The sequence below is a fragment of the Solanum pennellii genome, chromosome 7, assembly GCF_001406875.1.
Source record: "Solanum pennellii chromosome 7, SPENNV200".
NCBI classification, from domain to species: domain Eukaryota; kingdom Viridiplantae; phylum Streptophyta; class Magnoliopsida; order Solanales; family Solanaceae; genus Solanum; species Solanum pennellii.
The window spans coordinates 76,428,863-76,439,881 of NC_028643.1; the positions used below are offsets into that span (position 1 = coordinate 76,428,863).

Consider the following 11,019-nt stretch of genomic DNA (forward strand, 5'->3'; position numbering starts at 1 on the left):
AAACACACAAAAAAAAGTAAAAGATTCACTTAATATTTATGTTAAGATCAAACGTTTATCATCATGTCAAATAATGACGGAGCTAGATTTTTCAATAAAGAATTCAAAATCTTAAAAAGTAAACCACGAACTAATCGGAGGGAATTCGACATCTACTGTATATACATAAAAATATAATAATGTCAACCATGTATAAATTTTTCCAGTACCCAAGGGGGTTCGGATGAGCCCCCTAACTTATGCTAGCTCCGTCTCTGATTCCAAAGGCTATAACTGATAATAAAGACACAATTTTATTCCTTCTTGACTAAATCACCAAGATAAGTGTTATAGTCGATAATAGCATTACCAAACAATTCACTTCATAACAAACACACCTTGAAAGTAAAATATCATCTAATAAAAGTGATTATTTATCAATATTTCAAAACTTCAAATTCAAAATCTTTGATATATATACATATATATATTTGCATGGTGCCCCTGGAGGGGGGGGGGGTGTATTATTGTCTGATTGGAGGAATTTGATTCCTAAAATATCTTTTTGTTTTTTTACATCATTAATATGGCCCCATAAAGTTTGTCATAACGTCCATACGTAGCAAACAGATAGCCACGTCCAAATATTGAGTATGAATAAATAGATGTTAATTTAAAACTTTAATGTATACTCTTTTATTATTTCTATATATATATATATGTCAACGTCACTCTTAAGTATAAAGTAGGGGGTCCATCAATTAATTTTTATTTTATTTTTTGATTTTCCACGTGAGTTTCTTTAATTGAATAGCCAAATAGGCCATACGTTCTATGGAAATAGATTTTGTGAAACTTTTAATTATACTTTACATAAAATTCACAATATTAAAAGTTAATTACATCTCTATACTTTTTTTAAAACTATAAAAATTCTTTAAAACTTATAGATTTCGAATATGTTATTGGATTTCTGGCACATTATTGGACATCCGAATATATATATATATATACGCGAAAGATGTATCCGAAAGGGAATGAATGTGTCAGAGAGGTGATAGGGCTTCTGGATAGATCACTGGTATATATCAAGGAGGGGAATAGAAATGTATCAGCGAGAGGAGATTTTTATAAAAAAATTTAATGATCTTTTTTTAGAAATTATGATAAAGTAGAACATGTACTATTTAGATAATTCTTCCATCCATTTTTCCTTGGTTATTTATGTGATCTTTTTTACGACCTGCTCATGGTTAGATTTGATAGTTGGGCTAAACAAGAAGAATTAGAAAATTACATGTCATGTTCACACAATAAATTTACTTAATGATTAGTTATGAGTTCGATAACACTCAAAAATTTTAGTCCAAACTCTTATGCTTGCATCGAATTTTTTTTTAGTTCAAACTCTTATGCTTGTGTCAAAAAATTTGTTTACTATATGTAAAATATTATTTCGACTTTTAAAAAATCAGATATTTTTGTATTTGAATTTTGAAGTATATCATACTTGAAGATTCAGGCTTTAGGAGTACTTCATAAGTTCCTTAATTATAATTTATAAAGCATTTTTCCCAAACACAACCCTATACTAAATAAAAAGTACTGTATTTACAAGCAGCTTTTCAGCTTTATGGTTTAGAAAAAATAAAATAAAATCCAACCTTGTGTTGTGAGAAAAACAAGATTTTTTTTTCAAAAATTTTGAATCCTATCATTTTTATTTTTCTAAAAAAGAAGTTTTTAATTTTTTTTTTTGTCGACATTGTAAATTTCAGTTTTTGGATAATGATGTATCGTTGCCGACATCATATATATATATATTGAAAAATAACGTATTTAGCTTAAAGAATTATTTCTTTTTCTAGAGGGTTGGAATTCAAACTTTTTGAAAATGATAAAAAAAAATCAACTTTAGTAACCAAATAATATATTATATTTTAGAATTTTTGATACAAAATTGAATTAGTTATATTCAAAAAAAAGTATATACACCTAATTGGAACGCAAGGTTTCTAGAAGTTGATTTACACCTTTTTCTGAATTTCTTTTTTCAAGTTTGGTTGCCTAAATATAAAAAAATAGGCTAAAAATAAAAAAGTAGAGTTGAATGAGAAAAAAAAAATGAAAACGAAATCATGACAAGTTTTTCAAATACAAAGGAACGAACACTTGCTGTCAATTTATCGTAACAACAAATAAAAATCACCAAATATTATGATAAAAGAATATATAACATATATATATATATCCATTATAATATTATAATATAAAATTTGAAGATAGTATATTCACCGTCGTACAATTTTATAAAAATACAAAAAGTTAATTTATTTTGAGTACATAAATGATGAAATAAATAAATCAAATCGACTATACATAATATAAAAAAGAAAATTAGAGTCCACATGTCGTCATTTACAAGGAACAAATCTACTTAATACTCAAAAAATTTATTTGGTTATAAAATTTGATAAGAATAATAAAATAATTTATTTCATACTATATTATTTTATCTTTTAAAATATTTTTACCAGTTTAATTTAAATATATTTTAAATTAAAAATTTTAAAAAAAATCAATTTTATTTTAAAATAAATTAAACTTTTTAAGTTAATAAATAAATTTTCAACCATTTATCATTACCCTATAATACTCTAGTTGCAATTGGTTAGTCCTACTAGTTTCAACTAACGTGCCATCAATTATATTAATTTCACTACACTTTGGGATCACCGCTTAGCTAAAGAATTAAATATCAACTATCATCTTCATGTAGCCTCCATGAGTCATGACTTTACCTAGCGCGATCTCCGTTTATTTTTAGTTATCATAATTTTTTTTAGTCAAACGATAGTAGTGTATGCTGATTATTCATTTATTTTTAGTTATTATAATTGTTTTTTTAGTCGAACGATAGTAATGTGTACTGATTAACGATAGTGAGTTTTCGATGAAATAGTCAATATATGCTTAAGCATTGGGTGTATATTTGAGACCATAATTTATGGTTTCTTGTCAAAAAATGCAGATCAGATTATAAACCAATGAAATAGAAGCCATACTAAAAAATATTAGGTTCGTTAGTTTAGCCCAAATAAAACATGCATAAAATTTCAATTTTCTACTACTTCCCTTCACTTTAAAAAATGAAGGGTACAAAACTAGCCCATTAAAATATTCATCGGTTTAATTATAAGCGTAATTAGAAGTTTTGTTAAGGATATTTAAAACTTAAATCCTTTATTACATATTAACTGAAAGTTGGGACTTTTTTTCGTTATTCAAAATAATTGAATTGTTCAAAGTTCAAGATGGATGTCGATTTTTTTTTCTATATTTGCTTTTTTTTATAATGAAGTTTGCTAGAGTATTCCCTATGAGGCAAATTATACGACTTACAAAAGTTATATTTATGATTTCACAATGGACAATAGCGGAAAGTGTAGTTTAAATTATGTCATTGAATATTTTTCTTAATAAATGTTCATTGCGTCACAAATTCAGTTAATATGGCTTCTCTAATATCCCTTGCTATCTTATTTTCACTATTTCAAATATCATATTTTCTTTAATATAATATACATAGTCATAATAATTATTCTTCATTTAATAATTAAATAAACTATAGAAACATAAACACAAAAAATAGAACTTGGTGTGAGTGTGGAAAAGTTGGGCTATGACCCAATATTTAGAGATCAAACGGTATCAATCCTTCTTTTTAGCAAATTTTGGTGAAGCTAGCAAAAAAATAGTCTAATAATGGATATAAAAAATATTATCAAAAGTAGTAACTAGTAAAAGTTAATACAAAACTATGAGCTTTAACAACTTTTTTTTTTATGTAGTGTCTGGTGATCGTATTGAAGATCCGATTAAATTTAAATCGTATACTGTATAATTCATTTAAGTGGAAGTAACGCCTTCAAATCCCAATAAAATTCTTTTCAATATCTAGAGATCAAATTTAAAATCTTTAATTAATGATGAAGAATGCTACACAAGCATCATCACCACAGCCCATTTTGGGTAAGATGTTTCTTATAAAGAGTATTAGAAATGAAAATGGTATTATAATAATGGAGAATCAAGAAAAAGTAAGAGAAGAATTGGCTAGAAATATGCAAAGAAAAAATTATATTACTATATTATAAGGTGTCTAATCAAAAGATTTATTAATTTCTCCAAATTTGACTTACTATATTTTAAGCGTTTAATTTCTAAGTTTGATTGCTTATTTACTCCGCTGTTTTAGCCTTGTTTTATTGCAACTCCATTCATGCACCAAATCCACAAATAAACAGTAAAATTGAGACTATATTAATAAGTAAATAACACGTGAAAAGCCAAATAGAAGAAGGTAAAACTAGGGAAGAAATTGTAAATCGAAGAATCAAATCCTTATTTATTAGGTGAAAATTTATATAGTCAACTAAGTGATTTACTAAGATTCCTCTTGCTCTAGAGCAAGTTACAGAACGAAGAATCAAATCTTTATCAATGATATATTTTCTTGGCTTTCTAAGATGATATATTTTCTTGGCTTTCTAAGAAGTATACAACAGAGATGAAATACCTGATAAGCAGACGCGGAAATATATTAAGATTGTCTTACCTATTGCATTTGAGCTTACTAAATAATCTTGTTTTATAAATTAGATATAATACATCAATTGAAATAAGTGAGAAAAATATTTTATCGATCTAATTATGCATAAACTAAACACGAAGTATGGAATTAATAAACAAAAGTAAATATATAAACATCTAAAACAATTTCTTCATTCAAATTTTCCTTATGTTCTTTTTCCTCATTTGTTCTTACATTCCTTAAAAACAAATTTAGAAGGTATACAAGTTATTATACCAGAACTTATAATAAGGAAATTACAATACAAAAAAAAAAGTTCATCAAAATTAAAAACCCAAAACTACCCTTACAAATTACAAAATGTTAAAAAAAAATTCCCAACCACCCTTTTTCTTGTACAACAAAAAAAATACAAGATTCACAAATTAAATTAGATTAAATCGACTCGATCTCAACCCTAACATAACAAAAATTAAGATAAATACTTTAGTAGAATAAATTAGTCACACAATAAAATACAAACAAAGCAAACTTTTGGGTTTGCTTTTTTTTGAAAAATATTAAATGAATTATTTCCTACTACTATTTTAAATTAAATAGTAGGAATTAATTTCCTAAAATCATGTTAAAAATTATCACAGGGGTCCACAAGAGAAAAGAGAAACACATCACGTGAAGGCGCAAGTTAGCTGAAGACAATGCAATTTTAAGAAGCTTACGCTTCTTCCGTACAACTCATCGGCGCCGCCGTTGACGGTGGTTCATCGGCGGTATTCATTTTCTTCATGTTCTGTTCATGATAAATTTGTCTTAATCTCTCAATTTCTTTCTTCAATGCTTCTTGATGAGCTACAAAATTCACATGAAAATAATTAAATTAAATCGCGTTTATATTCAATTTTATATATATACCATATAATTTTCCGATTCAGATGAACGTCTGGATTTAATTGCATTAAAACTCTAGACATGGGCAAGACCCTCTTTTGTTTCAAAAAATTAAATACTATGGTTACGTAGAGCTTTAATTTTGGCTAAACATGTTAATTATGTCGCTACACTATGATTAATTATTCTTAGTCAAAAGTAATGAGTGATAATTAGTGCATTAATGTACAGATAATTGATACAAATCATTAATTGCATGCATGTCGTTCGTTTCAGAGACAGTATGATCGTGAATATCAATATTGTTATTATCATCAATATCGATTCATTATGAAAGAAACTATTCAGAAATATTATTCTATCCAGTTCCTACGAAATCTATCACTAAAATGCTTCTGGAGAGAGAAATGAAAATTATTTTTTTCAACACGAAATTTATAAATAAGTGATTATTCGATAATAAGCGGTTCGGGTTTTTAGTACTTACCATCTTTAAAAATCTTATCTTGAGCCAAAGCTGCAATTCGTTGCCTGAGTGCGCTGTTATCAACGTTAAGAAGTAGCCTTTGATGGTCCAAAAATGCAACTCTTGGTGATAATGCTGATACTTCAGTCTAGATTTTAAAGAAAAAAAGTTAATTAGCATTAATTTTATTAATTACTCATTAATTAAAAGCACGTGATTAAATAATTAATGAACAATTAGTTTTGAGTAATTAAATTGTAAACATACTTGCAGAGTAGTGACACTTCTTTCCAGTTCTGAAATGTACTGTAATTTTCTAACTCTTGATCTCTGAGCTGATTGCCTGTTAGCTAATATTCTAAAAAAAACAAAACAAAAAATAATTAATTACTTTTGAATCGGATTAAATTTAAATTTACACAAAAAATAAATAAATAATTCCATATACTTAAACTCGAGATTGTAATTAAGGACGAAAGAATATTTAATATTTACATATGCAAAATGCAAAAATTAATGATTTAATTACCTCTTAATCCTCTTTGGATCCACAATAGAATTATTATTATTATCAGAAGAATCATTCACCGGATTTTTACTAGTCACCGGCGATTGATTATCACTATCATCTTCTCCGGGCTCATTCTTCGGCTGAACCACTAGATTAACCTCCAATCTGACCGGCGATCTCTGATCTTCATTTTCACTGACTTGATCCGACGGCGTAGAAGGATTCGTACTCGACGGATTCGAACACGGCGCCGTACCAGCAAACGCAGCACCGGCGCCGCTATCATCGGAAAACATAGTAGTAAGTTGTTCATCATCCAATTTATCGAATCCGTTACTCAATCCGTTTCCTCGGCATTGCTGGAGAAACGGAGCTTCGACGAACGCAATTGGATCGCTAACTGATCTCCGGTGAGAATTTCTCCGTGAAGATGAGAAATCGAGGAAATCGTCTACCCAGGAATTAGTAGTGTGGTGATTGGAGACGATGGTGGAGGAATTAGGCAATGGAGGCATGTTTTGAAAAGGCCAATTGTGTGCCATAGTAGGAACTTTAGGTGGTAGTTGAGCCATGCAATAATGAAATTTTGGTAAAAGTTTCAATTGTATTGAAGAATTGAGGTTTTTTGGGGATGTAAAGAAGATGAAGTAAGGATATATAATAAGGTGTATTATGAATACATCTATTTGAGGAGGTAAAGTTGGTAAAAATTTATTCCTATACACTTCATATTCATATCATATAAATAAATGCATGATATGATATGTGTCTATACACACACACAAAAAAAAGAAATTAAAAAAAATGTAGTACTTGATTATTAATTGGCATGCATTATTATATCATTTAATCACTAAAACATCAATAACATATTTAATGAGATTCTACGAGTGTGATCTGCAAAGGGTAGGATATATGATGATCGGTCTTATTAATATCGTGTGAAGATAGAAAGATTATTTTCAAAATATCATCGATTCAAAAGCAAAAAATCTAAATATTACGTAAAAGGAACAAGAACACCTAAAGAGTGTGACAATTGAAACATAATAAACAATCAAACGATACTGAATGTCAAAATTTACAATGATACGGCAAATACAAAATAACACAATGCAGAACATATATGTAAGGAACTATTGTAACAAGGTGCGTTCAACAAAACACATGAATGGTTATATTAGTTACGAAAAGGCAAACACTACGTATGATTTACTACGATGCTCTATACTATCACCAAGTCAACTATTCGATTACCTATTAACCTTTCACCTTTATTAACGATCTTTATATTTTACTATCTAAAAATCATGTCCTCGATAAACTATTTAATTTTGTTTTTTATTTGTATTTGGAGGGAGAGGAATAGTGAGTCACATGGGAAGGGATTAAGGACAGCTAGCAACAGCTGTGAAGAGAGGGAAATTAGTCTTTTCTCAACGGTTTATTAACTGGAGGAATCAGCCACCACGTGCCTACCGATGTGACCCTTTTGACCTTTCCTCTTTTTATTTTTTTCATAAAAATAGTAACAAAGTAAATTATTATTATTTTACGCACGATATCTACATTAAAATTTAATTAAATTATGATTCATATCAAAGCACACGCTAACAAGAAAAATTTCATTTTCAAACATTCGAATTCAAAAAATTTTAAAAATGATTTGATTTGGTGAAATAGTTGCACCCCTTACCATTAAGTCATAACCATTTACACAATCTTTTGTAAATAAAATAAGGGACTAAAAATGAATGGTATATAGAAAGGAGAAATCCTTGCAAATTGGATAAAGAAAAAACATAAGTTATAGTATTATAATATTGGATAAAATTAAAATATAAAGGATAAAGGTATAGTGGGGGTTATGTAGGGAAGATGAGTTTGTGGAAAAATAAAAAGTAAGATATTAGAATCATGTCTTCTTCTTTACCCCCCATGTGAACTGTTTGTAATAGTTATACCCCTATCTTCCTCTTTCTTTTGTCTCAAATCACACTCACATGGAGGCTATGTGAATGTCCCTTTTAGAAAGAAAAATTAAAAAAAGAAAGACCTAGCACACCTCTTGTCTTTTTTTTATATTTTTCGTTTGATGTTTGTGTTCGTAATAAATTTTAAACATGTAAAAAATAAAGAAATCATATAAATAAAATTTGAAGAAACATAAATATTTTATTGATAATCAAGATTGGAGTTACAATTCTGCTCCTCCCTTGATCCACTCTCATAAGATTTATCCATTATTCATGAATCGAGGGTCGTTTGTGGCATATTTCTAATCTACTCTCATAAGATAATCGAAGATCGTTTGTGGTATATTTTTCAAACTAGAATGATTTATATCTAGGTCTCGATGTTTAAAAATATCCAAGAGTTTCTGAGATATTTTGAGATATCTTTTAAGAAACCTTTATATAGGCATGAACTAGGGGTTTAGGGTTGAGTAACCTTCAAGAATTCTAATTGAAAGTAAACGCACCTTCTAAAGTCTCAATTCGAATTAAACACGTATTATAGAGTCTCATAAAATTTCAGTATCTAACGTTAAATATTCATTTTGATGTTAGGTTACTACAAAGTTCATGTCGTGAAGTTTCACTTTGAGGTTAAACTTTTCCTAATATTCTCAAATAGAGATAATTGGTTAAAAATAGAGGATAGGGTTATGGAGATACTCCATATAGCCTTTGGTGGTGGACCAAAAACCACCATCTTCCTTTTTTTGTTTCATCCGATTGTTTTGAAGTTCGATTGATCTGAACCTGTGTAGTAAAGTTTTACAATTTGAGTGTATATTTTTCTTTTACAACTAATTAAAAATAAAAAAATTTCACAAAGCATATTAAAAATCAGATAAAATTCAACTTGTTAGTAATATTTTCAACCATTTCAATAAGAAGCATCCATAAATAGCTCCTATTTTTAGTAATATTTATCAAAAACATTTTATATTCAGAATTTAGATACGAAATATCTGATCTATAAACGAAGGGTATTCCCCTATAAAACCTTTGGTGGTCCAATACACCCCACCTCTAACATTAATTTAATAAAAGACTTCAACCAAATCCCTAACTATATAGTTTAATTTTTTTGGTAGTTTCCTTGCACCATCACCCTATATTATGCATTTATTATCAATGATTCTTTTTTCTTTTCTTTGTAATTAAAAAAAATATTATTTTAAAAGAGAAATAAATAATAAGGGAGACACTAATAATGATTAGTGATAAGTTCTAAAGGCATGTTAAATAGCTCTGTCACGCAGCAAACTTGTCTACTGCATGTGCCTACTTACTACTATATGTTTATTTCAATATAATTTAGTATTATTATCTTCTGTTTTTGTAAAGTTTGAGATCGTTGATTTTATTATTCTATAAATAAAATAATTTTGATTCCCTCTTTGTCATGCATTTACAATAATAATTATAATAAATAAATAAAACCAACCCCTTGTTCAAGTTAACTTGAATAGGACGTCTTAAATCAATTTGCTCTTTTTCTATCCTTTTTAATCTTGTTTTTGATTAAAATATTAGAAAGAGAGTATCGGAGTAACGAGAGTTTATTTCAAAGCAATATATACGTTACGATATAAAAGCTATCTTTTTGTTGGTATGTCATAAGTTCGACCCATGCAAATAATATGTATTATTTTAGGAATTATGATGTATTTTTTTCTGAACTCTATTAATACGAAATACTTTGTGCTATATTTTTAGAGAGTAAACAATTAATCTTGGATCATATTCTTGATTTTAAGTTCACCACTTTTTATATTCGAACGTGGTTAATTTAGAATCTTGAGGGATTATTATGCTCTCCATAATTCATATTATATTTCATTATGGTGTTAAAAAATGATATTTCAAAAATAGAAGAAAAAATAAAAAATCTTCTATTTTTAATCAGAAGTTTAGAATTTAAGTTGAGCTCTAAATTTTATTTTTTTTAAAGACTATAATCTTTGATAGTGAACTTTTTTATGACAAGAACTTAAATTAATCAGAAATGATTACGCATAGATTTATAAATGAAAAAATATAAACATATTTAATAAAAGAAATAATAGTTACAAGTTTCCATAAACTAATCTCTTTTTTATTAATTTCATACTTCAATTATTGGATTTTTCTTGTTACCCCATATATTATAACTTTCAAGATTAATTAAAACCCCTTGGACTCAATGTTTTTTGATGTGTGTAGTAAATCATACTCATAGATACTCAAAATGTGTTAATTAACTAACACGTTATGTGTCATTTGAACTTAGTTATACAATGTTCAAGTTAACTTATACGCATCTTAACTAGCTTTACAAAATACATTCTAATTATTTAAATTTAAAATTGACACATAAAACTCCAAACCATTAATATATTTAAGATTTAAAGTTTTTTTTTTTTTAAAAAAAAAGATAGTTAGGTCATGATAATCCAAGGAGATTAGCATGTGCAATCCAGAAAAGAAATACCATTTTTATTAAATAAGCAACAAAGATTCTTTAGGTTAATATATTTTAGTTAATTAATATTCCTCACCATAATTGTCTTTAAATTATTATTTTTTTAAA

At 27.5% G+C, this 11,019-nt stretch overlaps 1 protein-coding gene across 1 annotated transcript; it reads right to left on the reverse strand.

Moving 5' to 3' along the window:
* Positions 1–4,740: 4,740 nt before the first annotated feature.
* LOC107024096 (basic leucine zipper 34-like) lies at positions 4,741–7,164 on the reverse strand. Its single transcript, XM_015224990.2, has 4 exons — positions 6,457–7,164; positions 6,195–6,285; positions 5,949–6,075; positions 4,741–5,422 (listed from the first exon to the last, which is right to left on the reverse strand). The coding sequence occupies exons 1-4, from the start codon at positions 7,008–7,010 to the stop codon at positions 5,289–5,291; spliced, it is 906 nt and encodes a 301-aa protein (XP_015080476.1). The 5' UTR covers positions 7,011–7,164; the 3' UTR covers positions 4,741–5,288.
* Between the last annotated feature and the right edge of the window lie 3,855 nt (positions 7,165–11,019).

What these genes read in the sequence shown, in the direction of transcription:
- LOC107024096 (XM_015224990.2), bottom strand. Translation starts at nt 7,010, where the DNA reads ATGGCTCAACTACCACCTAAAGTTCCTACTATGGCACACAATTGGCCT. An exon ending in GAAGTGTCACTACTCTGCAA is followed by an intron (nt 6,076 to 6,194) that starts GTATGTTTACAA and finishes TTTAAAATCTAG; the next exon opens with ACTGAAGTATCAGCATTATC. An exon ending in AGATAAGATTTTTAAAGATG is followed by an intron (nt 5,423 to 5,948) that starts GTAAGTACTAAA and finishes TGAATTTTGTAG; the next exon opens with CTCATCAAGAAGCATTGAAG.